The following is a 22694-nucleotide window of genomic DNA, read 5'->3' as shown; positions in this document are numbered from 1 at the left end:
TTAATAATCTCTAAATTGCAGTATGTTAATAAATATTCATAATAATCCTGGGTCATCAAAGAAAGCATAAACATTCATTTTTTTCTGTTTGAGAAGGCACAGATAGGTTTCCTAGATTTAAAAGATTATCATCTAAAAATGGTTAAAATTAAAAGTCTTACTCCTGAGGTCAAAAAAATATCTTTAGCTTGTTCAGGTAAAAAATATTTTTTTAAATGTGGAAACACCGTATTCCCTATTAGAAGGAGACATTGACTAAGTTTAATAAATATTTGCCGAAAATTTGGATTCACATTTTCTCTCATTTATTTTCGGTAATAGACCCTGTTTCTTATGGTTAAGTCTGTGATGTTGCCTGCTGCTGACTCACTGATGGGCTTATTCTCTCCTCTAATTGGACAATACTCATGACAATACTAATGAAAAACAACCCCAAAGTTGTGGGAAAAATTATTTCATAGCAATCACTTGATTTTTAAAATGTCCCTTCTAGGACATGGCATAAAAAGTTCTCTGAAGATGGCAAAATTGTTAAAGGGATGTAACTGCCTTTATGATCCTACATTTTTCCTGTGTAACCAATAACAGCTTACAGCTCCTCTAATAGAAAGGAGAGCAGAATGCCAGATTCCTAAACTCATCGCTTCACATCAAACTGGGTTTCACAAACTTCTTTGATCAGTTAATCTCAAAGATCTTTCCTCTCTACCCATGGGTCACAAAATGTGGTCCCCAGACCAAGAACATCAGTATCACCTGGGAACTTGGTAGAAATGTGACTTCTTGGGTTCCCTCCACTCCCAGACCTTCTAAGTCAGAGCTTTGTGTTTTAATAGGCCCTCCAGGGAATTCCGATGCTTACTAAGGTTTAAGAACTGCTCTAAATCATAATAGAATGGTTAAATTCATGATGTTGAGTTTTGCTTCACCATTCATATCCCAAATCTGAATTTGGCAGCTATGTGAAATTATTTTTTTCACTGCACATTGTCCATTTTATGATGAAAGAGATGGTTCTATCAATCAGTATTTTTCGAGGATCTCTTCTTACATGGCTTGATATTGGAATTGAACTTTTTTTTCTATAGAAAAATTTGAAGGTAACCTGAAATCACAGTACTTCTGGAGGCCCAAAAGAATGGAACTTAGTTTTGGAATTCACCATTTTGCAGGAAAGGTAAGAACTTTGAAGAATTAGGACTGAGTTTCTCTTAGTCTTTCATCACATAATAGTGATGAACGTGAAAATTATGGCCCAAAATATTTACATGGTTATAACCAGATAGCCATTTGTTTCTGCCCCAATCTGGCCCTGACTCTGTGCTCCAGCCTCCCATGATCTGTCCATTCCACTGCCAGCCACACCCACTCCAGGGCACCTACCCCTAGCATATATCCTGCAAAGGTTAAAAAAAAAATCCTTCTCCTAGTTGACAAACACAATATTATAGTTTTTCTAGAGGAATTTGTATTAAGAAACTTAGGGAAAATAAGAAAGAAAAGAAAGAGACGAGCTTCAAAGCCCCCATCTTTCTAATCCTAAGATCTGGCTTTGGGTGACATTGGCTGGCAATGGGAACCTACTTTTTCCTTCTTTTAATGAGAGCTGACAGCCTTTTCTATCAACTGCCTTTTTCAAATGTGAGGTGCTTCCCTCTCTCCCCTGCAGCCTTTGTCCCTCGTCCCTCCCAATAGGAGAAAGTGCCAGGTTGGAATTGTGGTCAGATAATGGAGCTAGCCTAGGTGGGATTGACTAATGGACTGGACCGTTCAGTGGATGGGTGTTTATGCGTTGATGGATATCCTTCCCACACCAGAGCAGACCTCAGATACATTGTCCTATACTCAGAGAATGCTCTATTTCCCTTCTGCAGAAAATAGCAGGGCATTCCCTCACAATAATGTTGCAAATATGGAGGACTGAGAAGATGTTAAAATGAAGAACGAATGCATAGAATGAGAAAAATAACACAGAACCTGGAAGATTCAGGTCTACTAGGTCTTCTCTATCTATCTATCTATCTATCTATCTATCTATCTATCTATCTATCTATTTATTTTATATAATTTATTGTCAAATTGGCTAACATACAGTGTATACAGAGTGCTCTTGGTTTTAGGGGTAGATTCCCGTGATTCATTGCTTACATACAATGCCCAGTGCTCATCCCAACAGGTGTCCTCCTCAATGCCCATCACCCACTTTCCCCTCTCCCCCACCTCCATCAACTCTAGTTTGTTCTCTGTATTTAATAATCTCTTATAGTTTGCCTCCCTCCCTCCCTGTTTGTAGCTATTTTTCCCGTTTCCTTCCCCCATGGTCTTCTGTTAAGTTTCTCAAGTTCCACATATGAATGAAAACATATGATATGTCTCTTTCTCTGACCAACTTACCTATTCCACAGACTTCAATATTCCAGACTTTTGTCACTGAAACAAATCTACCTTAAATATTATAGTTATAATCTCTCCCATGAGGTTGAGCATATGATTTTCCAAAAAAAGCCTTTTTTAAAATTTTTCTTATGTTTTATTTATTTCTGAGAGAGAGAGAGACAGCATGAACAGGGGAGAGTCAGAGAGAGAGGGAGACACAGAATCTGAAACAGGCTCCAGGCTCTGAGCTAGCTGTCAGCACAGACCCCGACACGGGGCTTGAACTCACGAACCGTGAGATCATGACCTGAGCCAAAGTCGGATGCTTAACCGACTGAGCCACCCAGACGCCCCCCAAATAAGCCTTTTTTTTTTTTTTTAATGTTTTATTTATTTCTAGGAGAGAGAGAGACAGCGTGAGCAGGGGAGGGTCAGAGAGAGAGGGAGTCACAGACTGAAACAGGCTCCAGGCTCCGAGCTGGCAGTCAGCACAGAGCCCGACGCGGGGCTCGAACCCACGAACCGCGAGATCATGACCTAAGCGAGAGTCAGACGCTTAACCGACTAAGCCACCCAGGCGCCCCAATAAGCCTTTTTTTAAACATCCATTAAGAATTTCCTATGATTGGGGTGCCAGGGTGGCTCAGTTGGTTGAGTGTCTGACTCTTGATTTTGGCTCAGGTCATGATCCCGGGGTTGTGGGATCAAGCCCTGCATTGGGCTCCACACTGCGCATGGAGCCTGCTTAAGACTCTCCCTGACTCCCTCTGTTCCTCTCCCCACTCGCATTCTCTCTATATATAAAAATATAAATAAAAATTTAAAAATTAAGAAAAAATTTCTCATGATCATTTTATCCAGTTGTTTTTAACAGCTTTATTAGTCTGTTTGGGCTGCCTTAACAAAATATCACAGGATGGGTAGCTTAGACAACAGAAATGTATTTTCTCAAGTCCTGGAGGCTAGAAGGCCAAGATCAAGGAACCAGCAAGGTTGCTATCTGGTGAGGCTTCTCTTCCTGGCTTGCAGATGGCTGTCTTCTTGTGGAGTCCTCATGTGGCCTCTTCTCTCTGTACATGTGGGGAGAGAATGAGAGATTTCTGGTGTGTCTTCCTCTTCTTACAAGGACACCAGTCTTATAGGATTAGGGGCTCACCCTTATGACCGCATTTAATGTTAGTTATCTCCATAAAGACCTTATCCAATACAATCACATTTGGGGTTAGAAATTCAACATACTAATTTTGGAGGGACATAACAACAGTCATACTGGGTCATCCTACAGAAATCTTTAGGTTACATTGATCTTAGACAGTCTTGAAATTATTTAGAAGTGCCAGAAACACTCATAGAGTACTTAGACCACACTACTACTGAGAGAGAAAAAAAAAAACTATCATGGCCAATTCATTGCACATCAATCAAGTTTCATAAAAATGAGAATGCCTTGGTGGCCACAGGGTGTTTTCTTTATGCACCCCAACACTCTAAACAGACAAAGGAAACACACCAAATTTCTAACATAAGAAATAAGGGGAATCAAACCTCTTTTATCATTTCAACCCAAATAAAATCACCAAGACACAAATTTTTCTCTCACAAAATATAGTGTAAACTTGGAGAAATTTGCTTTTCCAACCAAATTGTAATGAATTACCTTTATAAATCTTTGTATACTTGTTGCTCAGCACAGAGGAAATTCTCAGTAAACACCAGCTGATGATTTGGCTGCTGCTGCTGCTGCTGCTGCTGCTGATGACAATGATGATGACATTGGTTGTGACACTGATGATAACATACTTTATCAACAGGTCCTCTATAACGCAAGTGGGTTCTTAGCTAAAAATAGAGACACTCTTCCAACTGATATTGTGCTGCTTTTGAGATCATCCGAAAACAGCGTAATTCGGCAATTGGTCAGTCACCCTCTCACAAAAACAGGTAAGCTAAGGCAGTTTCCTTTAACTGAGAAGGTTCTTCAGGCCCAATCAAGTAGTTTCTGACTGTGATTTTCATGAGTATAATCCTCCATTTTTTATGTTGGTTTGTTTTCAGCTCACTAAATACACATTTATTAATATCTCCTGTCCACATTGTCTGAAGAAAATGTAAAAATGAATGGAAACAAACTAGGTTTGCATTAAAGTAAGTGTTTGAAGCATTTAGCCAGAAAAAAATGATGGTATTTTAGCTACTCACTAGAAGAATATGTTGATCTCTGAACGGTTCAAAACCACATCTGTTTCAGGACTGGGTAACTTTTGGGTGGTACTTTAAGGCTCTACAGATTTAGTGAGCTTTGCCTTATTGATTAAAAACTTACATCCATAGACATGCTTGCATTTGCTTTTAAGTAGGTAAAAATGTGGTTTAGGTTGTTTATATGTCTTGGATTTTGTTTTATTATTTTGCATTTCTTTTTGATGGCTTTATTGAGGTATAACTGACATACAATAAATAGCATATGTTTAGATAGTAAAACACAATGACGTTTTGACATACATAAACACCAGTAAAACCAAAACTGTATTCATCACCCCCGATGATATTTCCTTGTGACTCCGTAATCTTTCCCACCACTCCTCCTGACCCCTATTCAGTTGTTCTAGCACCATTTGTTGAAAAGATTGTTCTTTCCCCCATCAAATTGCTTGGACAGCCTGTTGAAAATTGATTGACTATATACATAGAGATCTATTTCTGGACTTTCTGTTGTGTATCACTGATACTACACTTCTTGATTACTGTAACGTTATAAAAAGTAATTGAAATCAGGTAGTATAAACTACCCAACTTTGTTCTTTTTCACAGTTGTCAAGGCAATTATAATTTCTTTGCTTTTCCATATAAATTTTAGAATAAGCTTGTCAATTTCTACCCCAAATCCTGGTGAGACTTTGGTTGGGATGTACCTGTAGCTATAGATTAATTTCAGGCTAAGTGATATCTTCACAATATTGAGGATTAGGGTTATGAATTCAACATATTAATTTTGGAGGGATACTATTCAGTCCTTAATAACGGCCATATTGGATCATCCTATAGAAATTTTTGGGTTACAATGTTAGAAAGTCTTCCAATCAGGGAGCACAACATAGCTCTCCATTTATTTAAGTCTTCCTTAATTTCTCTCCACGATATTTTGTAGTTTTCAGTGTGTGAGCTTTGCTAGTATATTAGAGTTTATGCTATTATAAATGGTAATTTTTAATTCAAATTCTGTTTGTTGCTAGTATATAGAAATCCAGTTGATTTTTCTGTATTGATCTTTTGCCCTACAATGTTGCTAGACTCATTTATTAGAGTAGCTTTTTTTGTAAATTCTATGTAGAATGATCTAAAGATCATCAGTGTAGATGTTCATGTCATTATGAAAAAAGAGTTTGCCCTTTCTTCTGCATTCTGTTCAGTTTTTGTCTTCATCTTGCCTGGGTGCCCTGGGTAAAATCACCAATGCAATATTGAATACAAGTAGTAAGAGTGAACATTCTAGCCTTATTCCTGATCTCAGAGAGAAAGCATGCAGTTTTTCCCCAGTAAATATGATGTTAGCTGTAGGTTTTTCGTAGATGTCCTTTATCAGGAGGAGGAAGTTCTTTCCATTCCTAGTTTTCTGATTACTTCTCAGGTATGCCTGTTTAAATTTTGTCAGATGATTTTTCTGCATCTATTGAGATGATCATTCATTTATTTTTTAATTTGTAAATATAGTATAAATCAATATATTGATTGATTTTTTAAATGTTATACCAACTTTTTATTCCTGGGAAAAACCTGACAAGGTCACAATACATTGGACTTTTATGTTATTGCTAGATTCAATTTGCTAACATTTTATTAAGAATGTTTGCATCTATGTTCATGAGGGATATTGGGCTATATTTTTCTTATAATTTTTTTCTAATTTTGGGATCAGAGTAATACTGGCCTCATAGAATGAATTGAGAAGTATTGCTTCCTCTTCGGTTTTCAGGAAGAGTATTATTTATTTCTAAATTCCTTTGTAGAATTCACCAGTGAAGCCATCTGAAGGGTTTTGGTGAGGTTTTTAACTACAAATTCAATCAAATTTTTTAACAGATGTAAGTTTTTTGGGTTTTGGTTTTTTTTTTTTTTTTCTGAGAGAGAGAGAGACAGCGTGAGCAGGGGAGGGTCGGAGAGAGAGGGAGACTCAGAGTCTGAAGTAAGCTCCAGGCTTTGAGCTGGCTGTCGGCACAGAGCCCAACACAGGGCTCAAACCCACAAACCATGAGATCATGACCTGAGCTGACGTTGGACGCTTAACCAACTGAGTCACCCAGGTGCCCCAAATTTTTTTAACAGACATAAGGATATTTTTTAAATGAGCTTTATAGTAGGTTGTGTCTCTTATGAAATTTGTTTCATCTATGTAGTCATATTTATGGACATAAAGTTGATTATAATGTTCCCTTATTATCCTTTAATATCTGTAGATCTTGAACTTTTATCAGCTCTCTCGTTCCTGATCTGGGTCTTTTATATCATCTTTCACTTTATTCGTGATAGATTTTCTAGAGATTTTATCAATTTTATTGATCTTCTCAAAGAACCAGCATTATAGTATATAGTTTTGTTGATTTTCATTGGCTTTGCTTTCTATTTTGTTGATCCCTCTTTCTTTCTTTCCTTCTTTCTTTCTTTGTGGTTTTTGTCATTTTTGTTTCCTTTCCTCTGTTTACTTTGGGTTTTATTTTGTCTTCTTTTTCTAGTTTCTAAGTTGAGAACTTAGATCATTGATTTAAGAAAGCATTTCTTCTTTTCTAATATAAGTACTTATATGGATTATTTGTGAGTACTTAAATTCTAAAAATATTGGTATTTTTCATATCTTTGTGTTGTGGCCTTCTCATTTAATTCCATAGTGCTCAGAATGCATTATTTGTATGATTTAATCCTTTTAAATTTAATGAGATATATTTTATGGCCTAGAATATGGTCTACCTTGTTTTATGTTTCATTTACACTTGAAAATAATGTGTATTCCACGGTGTTGCATGGAGAGATATATAAATGTCAATTAGGTCAGGTTGGTTGATAGTATTGGTCAATGCTCAAATCTTCTGTATCCTTACTGGTTTCCTCTCTCCTGGTTCTACCAGTTCCTGAGAGAGGAGTTTTGAAATATATGATTATAATTGTCAATTTATCTATTTTTTCTTTCATTCCTATCAGCTTTTGCTTCATGTATTTTTCAGATCTTTTATTGGACACATACACATTTAGAATTATTATATCTTCTTGAAAAATAGACCCCTTTATTATTATTAAGTGACCCTTTTTATCCTTGGTAGTATTCTTGGCTCTGAAATCTACTTTGCCTGATATTAATATGGAGAGTCCAACTTTCTTATGACTAGTGGTTGAATGGTCTATCTTTTTTTATACTATCAACTTCAACTTATTTTTGTGTGTATATTTAAACACAACTATGTGTTGTCTACAACATGGACTTTGCTTTTTAAAATTCTTACAATCTCTGCCTTTTAATCGATGTGATCAAACCATTTATATTTAATGTGATTATTGGTATGGTTGGGTTTGACTTCACCATTTGCTGTTTGTTTTCTATTGTTACATCTGTTATTTTCCATACTCTTCACCTGGATTCCCCTCCTTGCGTTACAGCATAAAACCTCTTAGACAGAAAGATGGAGTAATCATAGGGCTCACCCCATTTGTTTCCTCTTGCTGAGGGATCAATGTCCTGGACTGCTTGATGCCCAATGTACAAAAACTGTTATTCCTAGACAAATATAGTATGAGTCTTTTTATATAAGGCATTTATGGCAGTCAAAATCAGAGACAAAAAAGACAATGGTGGTTGCTGGGGGTGGAGGGAATGGGGACTTGGTATTTAATAGGTATAGAGTTTCCATTTTACAAGAGGAAAAAAGTTATGGATGGTGGTGATAGTTGCATAACATTATGAATGTATGCTACTGAACTGTACACTTAAAACTGATTAAGATGCTAAATTTTATGTTATGTAAATTTTACAATAAAAATGAAAAGGGAGAAAGACTATTGTTCACATATTTTGTATGGTTTTTTTTAGTTATTTAAGTTAATCCAGGCTGTGTTGTTTTATCATGCCCAGAAGCAAAACATCTTCATGTTTTCTTTAATTTTTTTAAATGTTTATTTTTGAGAGAGAGAGAGAATATGAGAGCACAAGCAGGGGAGGGCCAGAGAGAGAGGGACACAGAATCTGAAGCAGGCTTCAGGCTCTGAGCTGTCAGCACAGAGCCCAATGCAGGGCTCAAACCCATGAGCCATGAGACCATGACCTGAGCCAAAATTGGATGCTCAACCAACTAAACCACCGAGGCACCCCTTCAGTCATCTCTTTCAATATCCACCAACTGCATCTGTGCATCTAATATTTTTTTTCCACCCTTATAAAATATGCATCCAGGTGTTCCATACTACTTTCTGTCTTCTGACTATCAGCAGAACCATGTCGCATTGGCTAAGGAGAAGAGAACTTTGTAATCACAGATGTTTCAGTGACTCAGGATCTCAAAGCTATCAGAGGCATTTGGATTTCATATTCACCTAGATATGAAAACATAATGATGACAATAATAATAATACATAAATTTGTTTAGAAATTGCAGTGTGCTAGACTTTGTGCTGAGTACTTTCATTAACTCCTAATAGCAACACTTAACGGTGAACTACTTTTACAGATGAGACACTGAGTCTTAGAAATGTTGAGCAGCTTTCCCAGTGTTACTCCTCTGGGAAGCCTTAGAAGTGGGCTTAAGAGTTTGGGTTTTTTCAGTCCTATATTATGCTGTCTCCAAGGTTCTAAAATAACCATGGCCCTTTGCATGTATCACTTTAAATATGAAATCCGGCTCAGCCATTATTGAGAGGAAATGTACCACAATTCCTTGCAGCTCACATCTCTAGCTCAATTTATTACAAGCTTATTAGGTCAAGTATAAAGGCAAAGAGAACATTTCTGTTGGGATGATGAACTCTTGGACTGTGGGTTGGTTTATTGTGCTTGAGGCAGGGGGAAGACAGGAGATAAAATGAACTAACATTTCCAGGCACCCATCATGCACAGACATACTGTCACATATCATCAGAATTCTGTGAGGCAGCCAAGACAGCATTATCCCCATTATATAGTTTCAAAATGCAACTCAGAGACAAAGTAAATGATTCATGAGCAACACAGTTTAAGTACCACAGCTGGTATTCAAATCCAGGTCTTCCTGGCTTCCATGGCCATAATTTTTCACTACACCAGAATATTTTCATGGCCTTGGGTTGTGCAAGTTTAAGTAGCACTAGCACCATGCACTGATTTCTGAATGTTAGATTGAACATATCCATTGGTCTCAACCATTCGTGATTTTTTTATAACCACTTCATGATTTAATAATCCATATGATTTTAAGACCCATTGTAAAGCTTATCTTTGTGTTAAAGAAAATCTCAGATGGCACTTAACACACACACACACACACACACACACACGAATTAAATTATCCCCTCTATCACAATCACACCATATCTTGTAGCAATTAAAAGCAGTCCAACACTCCAGGCGCCTAGGTGGCTCAGTTAGTTAAGCATCCGACTTCAACTCTGGTCATGGTCTCACAGTTCATGAGTTCGAACCCTGCATTGGGCTCTGTGCTGACAGCTCAGAGCCTAGAACCTGCTTCAGATTCTGTGTGTGTGTGTCTCTCTCTGTCCCTCCCCCACGCGCACTCTGTCCTTCTCCCTCTCAAAAATAAATAAACATTAAAAAAAAAAAAAAAAGGAAATCCAAAACTCACCTGTACTTTTTCTAATCTCCAAGCTGGAGGGTTGTTTTTTTTTCTGAATTTAAAATTTGTTATAAATGTTTCTGCAATATTACTCTATCCCTTAATTTCTTATAAATACTTAACCAAGGATGAATATTGTGGGATCAACAATGTTTATTTTAATACTTAAGTAAATGGGGAAAATCTTCTAGCCATGATTCTAGAATGTATATTAATTTTATCCATACTCCCATAGGTAATCTGCCACATTCTAAAACTAAAAATATAATGAACTATCAAATGAGGACCTCAGAAAAAACAATCAACTTGATAAAGGTAAGAAAATGCATTGCACATGACAGTGAGTCTAAGAATATAACCTCGACAATGGCAATGTTTGTGTGCTCCTAAAAGTAAGCGTCATTTTGCTTAGTTTTTCTCTCTTTTATCTTTCTTTTCTGCATAAACAGTTATGTTCATATTCCTGCTAGCCACTAAAATAATTATGCATTTCTGATATATTCCTAATTCTTCTTTTATAGGTCAGTTTAATATTATGCTAAGATCAACTGAAAGTGTATTAGTGAAGGTCCGAGATAGTCACATTCTATACAAGACCAATTAAAATTCCTATGGGACTGATGAAACAATTACCTAAAGTAAAAATATTAACATTTTGTTATTTTGTGTATTTGAATGCATAGCCTGGGATAGCCCAAAGGAAATTCCATGTCCTCCCTGTAGATCATAAAGTACAATAGATACTGAACCATCACTGTCTTTCTTGATCCTTGTAGGGTGGAACTGGAGAAGCCACACGTCATGCCATAGAGACAACCAACATGAAAACACAGACAGTTGCATCATATTTTAGAGTAAGATATTCAATTATGGTGTGTTGTGCTTAAGAATGTTATTTATTTTAGCTGAGTGTTACAGATCAAAAACTAGTAACAAATAACAGAGTGCTATTAGCAAAAGAGAATTCTCGTTATATTCCATTTCCTATGTGTTAGATACAGAATATGTTAGAGAATACTGGCAAAAACCTATGGATTGGTTTGCTTTGATATGTTTCCTATAAAATGATTGCAGGCCAACTCTATCTTAATAGAGGGTTGTATATCTTTGTTAAAATTTGTCCAAAGAACCAAATGCGTTTCTATTGGAATAAAACCTGACAGTGTTTTTAATTCAGTGCTATGCTAGCTACCAGTTCTCCTTCCCACTCCTAGATGATCTTAGGGTAGACAAATGGGGCAAGGCTGGGCATCCGTGTTCACTCCACATCTCCCTACGCATAGATGAGATGAAAACCTCAAAAGAAGACTAGAACTGGTAAAATCCTGGGACAAGGAGAAGGGATACCAGGGAAACACGGCAACATGCCAAGAACATCCGCCACTGTGTCCTTAGCATGGGATCAAGGTGGCCTTTCTTCCTTAGACAATATGGGAGAAGAGAAAGACAGGGAGTCCTTTTCTTCCTCTGTGCTCTGCAGAACTCTAGGTAATCCCACCCTCGTTATTGGTTTCAGTTCTTGTTTATCTCTTCTGATAAAATCATATGAATCAGCCAAAGAAAAGGAGGAAAATACCAACAGAAAATTGGAAATTATTAATAGTATATTTTAATGCAAGAGGGGAAGGGAAGGAAATTAGGCTAAATTTACTATAAGTGTTTGGTGAATAAATTCAGTTTTCTACCAGAATCATGAAGTATTTTTTTAAATAACTGGGTAGTTTTATTAGATATTTTTCAAGTCCTAAACTCATACCAGACAGTGTGTGCTTAATCATCTTTGAGTAACATCTAGTACATTTATATGCTCAATATCTCATGTCTGCTGCTGGTACGTTCACCTTACATGAGGACTAAAGCACAGCTGAATTACCAAGCATATGTACAGGCAGATTATTTTCCTTTTTTAAGGGAATTATCCAAGACTGTTCTCGTTCCACTGTTGCTGACATCAAACACTGTGTCTGCTTGAGCCATTCGTTCATAAAATCGTTTTACTCCTCAGGCTGAAGTGGAAAGTGATAGAAGATAATTCCATCTAGTATATAACGTATTTTTAAAGTAATTTTTTATTCTGTGGAGAAGGAATGTAGTGTAATCCATACCTCATTCCCTATGAAAAACCCATGTTTAAATTGCAGAAAGCTCTTGCTCAGAATGCCAGTGACAGATGTATCACCTTTGTATTCCCAGTGCCTGGCAGCTGTTTGTATGCTGGCTCACATATAAATGTAAGGGAAAAGGGCTCCAAAGTGCCAATGCCAGCTCTTTGAAGATCACCTAAGAGTTTCAGTGCCCAAGAAGAAGCAAAGCCAATCCAAGGCGTGTGCAATTCCGGTATCTGGTTTGCACTGGCTTTATAACCATAGGCTTCTCTATTTCCCACACTAAAAGAAATCCAACTGACAACAGCTGTCTATGTTCATACATTAATTACCTTGCCAGGAAATGGCAGTGCTGGTCTTTAGCATACTCATTGTCTGAGACTCCACTGCTAATCGAACTATGATTATCCTAATATGTTATGCTTGGTTGTCCAATAGTTGGCTACCGTTGTAATAAGGTATTGCTGAAAACAGTTTTCATATCTATGTGACTTTGAAAATTCTAAAATAAATAAGAAAATTATCAAACTTGAGCAGATTAGAGTACTTAAATGAATTTGCTTATTTTTGTAACTCCTATGTCCTATGTATTAAACTGCTTTAACTTCTTATTCCTTATTAAAAAATTTTTTTAATGTTTATTTTTGAGAGAGAGCATGAACAGGGGAGGTGCAGAGAGAGAGGGAGACATAGAATCCAAAGCAGGCTCCAGGCTCCGAGCTGTCAACACGGAGCCTGATGTGGGGCTCGAACCCACAAACCACAAGATCATGACCCAAGCCAAAATCAGACACTCAACCGACTAAGCCACCCTCTCATTCCTTATTTTAAACTAGGAAGTGATTCTGACAGACACTGATGGGTTCACTTTCATACTTTCTATAAAGAAAGAATTTAACAAGGAAGTTAATGGTAAAGGCAGGAAATTAAGTTGTATGCCTAAATATTGTGTACCAGCAAGCTTCCCTAAGAGGAAATAACTGCTAACAAACAAACTATACCAAAAGTAATTTTATCTATTCATTAAAGTTGTCTTAAAAATGTGCAGGCAACCTTTGAATGGCTAAGTTCCAAGTTATTGCCTCTACATTTTGGAGTAAATATGGATTTTAAAAAAGATGCTATAGATAAAATTTTCATTAATATGGACATTCCTCCATTGACTGTGAATTAATATGAACATGTATAACATCCAGTTTTCAGGGTTTTTTCCTACAGTAAAAAGAAATACCTGCAGGCTTCTAAATTTTTGTATGTTACATTGGGAAATTTACTTTTGTTCCATATTATAGTATTCCCTGATGGATTTGTTATCTAAAATGGTGGTGGGCCAACCTCATTTTGTTCGTTGCATCAAACCAAATAATGAACGTCAGGCAAGAAAATACGACAGAGAAAAAGTTCTCCTACAACTTCGCTACACAGGAATTCTGGAAACAGCAAGAATTCGAAGGCTGGGGTACTCACATCGGATACTTTTTGCTAACTTTATAAAGCGGTATGTGGATTTCTTTTCAAGTTCCGTGTATAGTTTGTAGAGAAATTAATCACAAGAATTATAGGAAGCAAACTAGGGAAGAGAATGACTTAGGTGTTCCGGGAAGGAGGCATTTTGTTTTTGCAAAAGATTTTGTACCGAAAGTGAAGGTTATCTGGGGCTGGGAGTTTTCTGCTGTCACCTGGAGGATCCTGTGTGGTCACATGGGATACATGTCATGGGCAGTATGACTGAAAGGCCTAAGCTTCTGTACTGAGCAGTTAGAGGTTGTGGGCTGTGTGACCACTGGACTGTACCAGTGATTCTCAACAGGGGGAAACTTTGCCCCTCAAAGAACATTAGTCAATGTCTGGAGCCATTTCTGGTTGTCACATCTGGTGGGATGGAGGGTTGCTGTTGGCATCTAGTGCATAAAATCCAAGGACACTGTTAGGCACCCTACCGTCCATGGGAAAGCCCCCACAGCAAATAATTATCCATCCTAAAATGGTAACAGTGCCAAGATGGAGAAACCCTGACCTATTCGGAACCATTTTCCTCATTTAATAAATCTGCCGTGACTCCCTGGTGGAATTGTTATAAGAATCAAATGAGACATTATCTCTAATAGCAATTAGAAGAATAAAGACTCAATTAGGTATAAGAGATCCTTTAAATATTTGAGATTGGTGGAAAATGAATTAAGCTAGATGTTAAATATATTTTATTAAGTAATATATTTGTGGTGATAGAGGTTCAATACCTTATATAGTTAATATTTTAAATGCCCATGTTTCTGATATTTATCAATTCTGTGATTATTATTACCTATTAAACTTGAAGTTTCAATTTTCAAAAGTATTACAATTTTCAGATAAAACCTAGAATTTGAGGAATTCTCTATATGTAAAATTCTCTGGCCTTTTCAGAGTGTATAAATTAGGATTAAGAACAAAACAAAGTTTCTCTAACTCCCTCCTCCCAAAAACAAAACAAAACATCACCTTATCTTGTGCCAAGCATTCTTTCACTTGAGGTAACCAAAAGACCCTTACTAAATAAAATGAGAATTCTAATTATTTTTGCAAATTTTCATTTTTTTAGCAATCTGTAGTAGTTTTTACTTCTCCCCCACCTCCCCCCACCTTTTGACCCACCTGGCAAAGAAAAGAAAGGTATTAAAAAAATGTTTCAGAGAATTCAGGTATTCAGTAACGAATTACTGCCTAGCTTGTTTTTTAGGAAATAAATTTTGGGATGCCTGAGCAGCTGTCAGTTGAGCATCTGACTTTGGCTCAGGTCATGATCTCATGGTTGATGGGTTCGAGTTCCGCGTTGGACTCTGTGCTGACAGCTCAGAGCCTGGAGCCTGCTTCGGATTCTGTGTTTCTCTCTCCTCTGCCCCTCTCCTGCTCACACTCTGTCTCTCTCTCTCTCTCAAAATAAATAAACATAATACTTACTTTAAAAAAGAAATAAATTTTAAGAGCTAGTAAATGAATAAATACTTCATTCTGATTTATAATTGAGGAAAAAACCATTTGAGCACCTTGAAATAAAGAAAACCTTACCGCTTCTTCATGATGGAGAGCAGAATTATACAAATACAGTGACTTTCATAATTGACAAATCTTCTGTCGTAGTTTAAGACAAACTTTAAAACCTCAGGATATAGGGTTCAGAAGTACAGCCAGCATCCAGTCACTGACTTCCCCTCTCACAGAGCAGACCTAATTTCATATCTAAAACTCAGAAATAAAAAATATTGGAATTTCTTATTGTCTATAGGTAAACTCTCCATTTCTGTACATGAATGCAGAGAACTTAAAAGTACTTGATACAAGGGCACCTGGGTGGCTCAGTTGGTTAAGTATCTGACTCCTGATTTCAGCTCGGGTCATGATCTCATGGTTCGTGGGCTAGAGCCCCACATCAGGCTCTGCGTTGACAGCATGGAGTCAAGTGCTTGAGATTCTTTGTCTCTGTCCCTTCCCCACTCATTCTCTAAATAAATAAAAACTTTTAAAAAAGTACTTGATACAAAGAAATTTCAAATTAAAATTGAAATGTGACCTATTTTCATACTTTTCATTTTTTAGAAGAGTTGACCTTTAACTTGCTTAAAAATTAAATAAACAATATTAGTATTATATTACTATAACTACCATGGAATTTCAGTAATCTTTTCTTTATGTGCAAGGTACTGTGCTAAGCTTTGCAGATGTCACCACATTTTAAAACTGTCTTGAACCTCAAGAATTGACAATCCCAGTTAAAATTTTCAGAATCATAGACATGGAAAGTTAATAAGAAATGCAAGATAATAAATACCAAGATCCAAGAGAATAGTATACACAGTGCAAGAGATCAGAGAGGATAAATTTATCTCCAGGAGGGCTGAAGAGAAAATATTAGGAAAGAAGGTTCAAACTGGAATCTGATGGTAGGTACAATTTGTGTACACGAAAGGTCTTTCTCAACATACTGTTTGGCATGTCAAAAGTTAGAGAGACTTAGCTGGATTTGCCAGGATTAGCACAGGGGGTTTAGTGAGTGACAGAAATTGACAGAAGATAAGATAGAATAAGATTGGAAAACTGATCAGGTTAAAAATTATGTAGAGAGAGCCTTGAATGCCATATTAAATTTATAGTTTCAGTTATCAATGGTTTTACAATATGGATAGTAAGGAGGACTAAACCTACTTTCTTGACAATATTATAGTTGAAAGTTGCTTATTTAGAAGATCAGAAGTGAGATTAAATTTATAAATGTATTTCAAAGCCCCATACTATATAAAATAGCAAATTACTACATGATAGATGAGGAAGGGAATAAGTGAAGTATACAGAGAATATGTGATTAGCTAAATGCAGGAATTCCCAGAAATAAAAGACTGAACCTTTTCTCTGTCACTAATTTGAAAGCTGTCATCTAAATTGGCATAGATTCTTAGGAGGCAGATTGTGAAGGCCCTGTGGAGGTGTAAATATGACTAAATAATTCCCCTCTGTCCTGCTTTAGCCTTTGACTAACCTTTCTTGTATGAGGCAAAATTCATCAGACTCTTTGTTCCATTGTAGATAAACTCTTCTGTTTTGTGACAAATAATCTTAAGAGAAGATACACAATACAGAGTTAGTTGGCACAGGGTTTTTGCTGTAGCTACTTCAATTGAACCCTTATACTAAGAAGCTTCCATAGTAAAGCCAGACTCCTATACACAATGGTTTGGCTACTAGAACTCTAATTCAGCCAGAACTTACAGAAGACAACAGGGTACTGAAGTAGGTAAATACACATGTTTTGAAATCAGAAAGCCCAAGTTCAAACCCCAATTCTGTCACATATAAATGTGTGACTTTGTTCAAAGTTACTTTGAGTAACTTCTATAAACTTTAAGCCTCACTCTTTCTTATCTGCAAAATAGGGATGATGATAATCGTATGTACTCTGTATGTGTTTATGAGCATTAAATTAAATAATATATATGAAGTTTATTGATAGAACCAAATGTCATCAATACATATTAGCTATAATATTTTCATTATTATTCTTGCCTCAGCCCCAAGCTCCAAAAATTACTTATTACCTACAGTGCTGTGGTCTTGAATCCCACAGCCTAAGTCATGACGCCAGCCCATAAAAAACAAAGCAGCAGCCAGTATGTTGTCTTGAAGACAAGTCTTTAAAACAAGGGATGCAACAAAGCAAAAGCCTGGGGGTTTTCCACCGTAAGTGCACCTGGTCTACCTAGATATTTGTTTCCACAAGTCCCAGAGGCAGGTCATTACTCCTTCAGCATACATTTAATTGAGCACCCACTGTGTTCTAGTCCTTGAAAAAAAGATTAACCCAAATCTTATTCCAAAGATTAAAGATCCAAAGAACAATGGGGCACCGGGATGGCTTAGTCGGTTAAGCAGCCGACTTCGGCTCAGGTCATGATCTCATGGTTCGTGGGTTCGAGCCCTGCGTGGGGCTCTGTGCTGACAGCCAGCTTAGAGCCTGGATCTCCCTCTCTCTGACCCTCCCCTGCTCACACTGTCTTTCTCTCTCTCAGAAATAAATTTTTAAAAAAAACATTAAAAAATTTTTAAAAGAGCTTCTGATGTTAATGAACTCACAGACTAGCTGTGGGAGCAAGGACCTAATTATCTACATTATCATACAATGTAATGTAAATTCCAGGGACAAGGGTGCTCATTTACTATGTTCACTGTCTCATCCCTGGCACTTAGAAGGGCGCCTGGCACATAGTAGGTACTCAATAAATATTTATGAAGTGAATGAAAGACTAGTGGATATTTTTAATAAAAGTATGCACAGGACACTCTGAAAGAATGACGTAGAGAAGGTAGAAGTGAAGAGGCAAGGGGAAGACTTCTTAGATTGTAGTAGAAATTCAGATAAAGCAGAAAATCATAAAAGTCAAATAGATACTAAAGATGTCATATTTTAACTTGGAACATGAACATCTATTCATTTTTCAACCTTTTAATAGTTTTTTTCTTTGAATAAAAGTCCATGAATTGGAGTTTATTGACTTTTTTTATTTTTTTTTATTTTTTTTTTTTACAAATAGTTTATTGTCAAATTAGTTTCCACATAACACTCAGTGCTCATCCTCACAAGTGTATTGACTTTTTTTTAAGCTTATTTATTTATTTTGAGAGAGAGAGAGAGAGAGCACTCACGCAAAGAGAGGAGGGGCAGAGAAAGACTGAGAACCTCAAGCAAGCTCCATGCTGTCAGCACAGAGCCCCATGTGGGGCGTCATCTCCTAACCCTGCCATCATGATCAGAACCAAAATCAGGAGCCAGACACTTAACCGACTGAGCCATCCAAGCGCCTCATATTGACTCTTTCTTACATAAGCTCTCCATAATCCCTTATTTCTGATTTCCAGTTAATATTTCTTGAGGCGAAACAGGAAGTTAAAGATAACTTGTGAAGCATGGGGCTCCTAGGCGGCTCAGTCAGTTAAGCGTCCGACTTCAGCTCAGGTCATGATCTCGCGGTCCGTGGGTTCGAGCCCCGCATCCGGCTCTGTGCTGACTGCCAGCTCAGAGCCTGGAGCCTGTTTCAGATTCTGTGTGTGTGTGTGTCTCTCTCTCTGACCCTCCCCTGCTCACGCTGTCTCTCTCTCTCACAGAAATAAAAAATAAAATAAAAAGATAACTTGTGAAGCAATCGCAGGGCTGAATATTCTTGATTCTTAAGATTCTCCTCAACCCTTTGTAATAGCTTTAGACCACTTCTTCATGAAGTCTTATCAAAGCATTTGATATAATTTTGCAGAAACAACTCTCTGGCTTTCCTCACTCATATTTCATCAGTTTATGTGATACATTGTTTAATCCTGTCATCTCAAGTGCAGCTGGCAGAAACAGGTTTGGCGGCAATCACAGCTTGCCTGGCAGCAGCAGAAGCATGTGTGCACACCAGGAAGAACTAGCACCCACGAGCTCCAGGCACGTGGTGGACACCAGTCAGCACATCTAACACAGGGGAAGAGAATGTCAGTTAACCTGGTTAGTCTATTCATTGAAGATTCATGAGACAGAGTTTCTAGAATATTCAAAGAGTCAGTCTTCCTTAAAGGAACAAGCAGTGAGAATGAAGGACATGCAGACAGACAGAGTAACACATACAAAGGCACAGAGGCATGAGCAAACATGGCCTTTTGGCATAATTTTAAATCATTCTTCTTGCCGGAGCTCAAGCTCTCCATGAAAAAGAGCAGAAGGTGAGGCTGGGAAGGCAGGCAGGGATACAGAGGAAGGAGGGAGCTCTCATGCCAGCCTTCATATATGTCACCTAAATTTAAATGACTGCTTTTTGGCACGTGTGACCTTTGCATTTCCTACATTTCCACTGCTCTCCAACTTACATGTGTTATGTGCCTAGCCTTTGAAAGCACCTGTTTTTGCCATCATGGCTTAGAACTTGGGTTTTCTCGAAGACTTCCAAGTCAGGAAAGGACATGATCAGACTTTTATCTTTTTTTATGTTAATTTTTATTTTTTTTTTACAAATAGTTTATTGTCAACTTGGTTTCCATATAACACCCAGTGCTCATCCCCACAAGTGCCCTCCTTCATGCCCATCTCCCCCCACTCCTCACACCCATCAGTCCTCAGTTTGTTCTCAGCATTCAAGAGTCTTTCATGGTTTGCCTCTCTCCCTCTCCCCCACTATTTCCCCCCTTCTTCTCCCCCCTTGGTCCTCCGTTAAGTTCCTCCTAATCCTCCTGTACGTGCAATCATATGGTATTTGTCTTTTTCTGCCTGACTTATTTCGCTATGAGGAACTCACCAAACTCCACACCTGAAAACCAAACAATCCAGTGAAGAAATGGGCAGAAGATATGAACAGACACTTCTCCAAAGAGGACATCCAGATGGCCAACAGACACATGAAACGATGCTCAGCATCCCTCCTCATCAGGGAAATAGAAATCAAAACCACACTGAGATACCACCTCACGCCAGTCAGAGTGGCTAAAATGAGCAAATCAGAGAACTCTAGATGCTGGTGAGGATGTGGAGAAACGGGCACCCTCCTACACTGTTGGTGGGAATGGAAACTGGTTCAGCCCCTCTGGAAAACAGTGTGGAGGTTCCTCAAAAAGTTAAAGATCAGATTTTTATCTTATTAAGATAGTTCAGACAGACCTGGTTGGGGTTGGGGGGAGTGAGAATGGACATAACCAGTTGGAGGGCAGTTATGGAAGTCAAGTTGAGAAGTGATAATGAGTAAGTTCAAGGCCATGCCTGTAGAAATAGAGAGAAAGACATGGATTTCAGGGAGATTTTTAAGCTTATTGGGTACACTGAGTGGAGAATAGGGAAGAATCTAGGATGATACACAGACTTTTTATCACCTTTGAAAAAAATGGTGACATCATTCTCAGAGGTAGGAACTAACAGAGGAAAGGCAAGATGATGACTGCTGAGTTTGGAGTGTCTGTGAGATAACCAGATGGGGAGCCGAGCAGGCAGTCAGAAGTGATGTGTTCCGAGTTTGTGTAAAGAGGGCCAGAGATGAAGATTTAGGAATCATCCACTCCCCATGTAGATGAGATCCCTGCGGAGAGAGCTCAGAAAGAAATGGGACATTGGAGGACACTCTCATTTGAGCAGAACATCTAAATATGAGGCATGTCAGGGAGACTGATGGAGGGAGGGGGAAGCAGCAAGGCAAGGTGAGATGCAAATGTGGGGACACTAAAGACCGAGAAAGGGGCCAACAATGTCAAAGCAGAAAAGAACACTTAGGGTTAGAATGGAAGACATCCCTTTAGATTACATCACTAAAAGATCTTAGGTGATTAAACAAGAGTCCTTATTACTGGGTGATTAATCAGATTCCAGGAGCTGCTGATTGATGGGAAGTAGAGAAATGGAGACAGTTATGTGAAGCAATCTTTCAACTTCTCTGTAAAGCTAGTGGGAAACAAAGAATCACTTCAGGTGAGACAGACTTAGAGGATTTGTCTTGTACTAAATGGGAAGAGCTAGAAGAGAGAAAAGGGATTGAAAAAGGAAAGGAGGAAGAGATGGTATCTAGCCCACAGGCAGATGGAGAGTGGATATCTCCTCCTCTGCAGGAGAAGGGAAGAATCGATAATGGACAAACATCTGTAGCTGGGGAAAAAGCCAGTGGATCTTGCGGCTGGTGGCCTTTGGTAAAATAGAAGACACGTTTATCTGCTGAGAGCAGTGCGGAGGGCAGGAGCAGGTGGAAGATTTAAACAGGACAGGAGAGATTAAACCATTGTTGTGAGGACCGACTGAGGAAAGTAGTCAGGGACACCAGTCAGGATTCTGGGTGTCCCTGTGGACCCAGCTGACTTAGGAAGCCACAGGGTCATAGGGGAGCGCACTGTGAATGACTTTTCTCTGACAGGTCTCCGAGGCCTGGCAGGAAGGCAGAGAACAATGATTGGCTGGTCCAGGCTTGCATGTTTGCAGAGCTTGCGCAACAAAAGCCCAAGAGGGAGCACATGAAGGGTTGCTCATATGATGAACCGTGAGATCCTGGCTGGATCTGGAAAGAAGTAAAGGCAGGAGATGGTTCTTAGGCTGCTAGGGCAGAGTAGCTCCTCAGTCACAACGTGTCCACAGGCAAGTTTAGTTCTCAAGTTGGCAGGCCTGATGGATGAGGGGACGCTAATGGGCACTCCCTGACATTATTTGCGCAGACAACAAAAGCTACGACCATGACTTCTTTCTAGACCATTCCAGGCCAGGATTCTCCAAAGAACCTAACAGAAACTAGTTCATCTGCACATTTATCAAGGATGAAACTTGGTGGAGCTGGAATGTGTTCTTTTTAGAGGCTTTATCTACAGGCTCTTTGTTAGATGAAGAAATTGACATTTACAGAGGTCCATGATGTGTCTACATTTACACGGGTAATTAATCTCTAGAATCAGAACTCAGCTCTCCTGACCATGCCACCTCACTCTTCCACACACATGGCCTCTGTTTTGAAATTTAAAACCTACCAAAACTTGATGGCTTGTTTCCTCTGGCCTAGCAGGTTAATCCTGCACCAAGAAATTAAATAAAAATAAGGGCATACTGAAAATCCTAGAAAACTGCACAAGATTGTTGACCAGTGTCAACCGGTTTTTCTTCCTTTAATTCACCTGGTGGCTTGTTTCAGTTCTCTCCTGTATTAACTCCTTAGCTCACTTCTTCCCCTCAATTATTGATGTATTAAACCAATAGAGAAAATCTCCAGTGAGACGCAAAGTGTGACTCAAAGAAGAACAGTGCTCGATGGCATGTGCAGAGTAGTGGGAAGTTTACAGAGAATTAAACTCCTTCATCCAATTTTAAGATCAACTTCCAATGTTTTTGTGAAGGTGAAAAAGAATGCAATATTTCCCTCTGCTTCTTGCCACTAAAATCCTTCTG

General features: G+C 38.2%; 1 protein-coding gene across 1 annotated transcript in view; it reads left to right on the top strand.

Moving 5' to 3' along the window:
* The window catches only part of MYO3A (myosin IIIA), a 230212-nt gene that overhangs the window by 156831 nt on the left and 50687 nt on the right, over positions 1-22694 (top strand). The window contains exons 21-25 of the mRNA XM_077772437.1: positions 1089-1177; positions 4188-4317; positions 10420-10499; positions 10961-11038; positions 13582-13787. Coding sequence (XP_077628563.1) covers positions 1089-1177; positions 4188-4317; positions 10420-10499; positions 10961-11038; positions 13582-13787 — 583 coding nt within the window. The remainder of the gene's footprint in view (positions 1-1088; positions 1178-4187; positions 4318-10419; positions 10500-10960; positions 11039-13581; positions 13788-22694) is intronic.

This window comes from Crocuta crocuta, unplaced genomic scaffold (assembly GCF_008692635.1).
Source record: "Crocuta crocuta isolate KB4526 unplaced genomic scaffold, BGI_CrCroc_1.0 scaffold96, whole genome shotgun sequence".
NCBI lineage: Eukaryota > Metazoa > Chordata > Mammalia > Carnivora > Hyaenidae > Crocuta > Crocuta crocuta.
The sequence above is the reverse complement of the archived record's forward strand: the minus strand, read 5'-3'. Positions and strand labels throughout refer to the sequence as shown.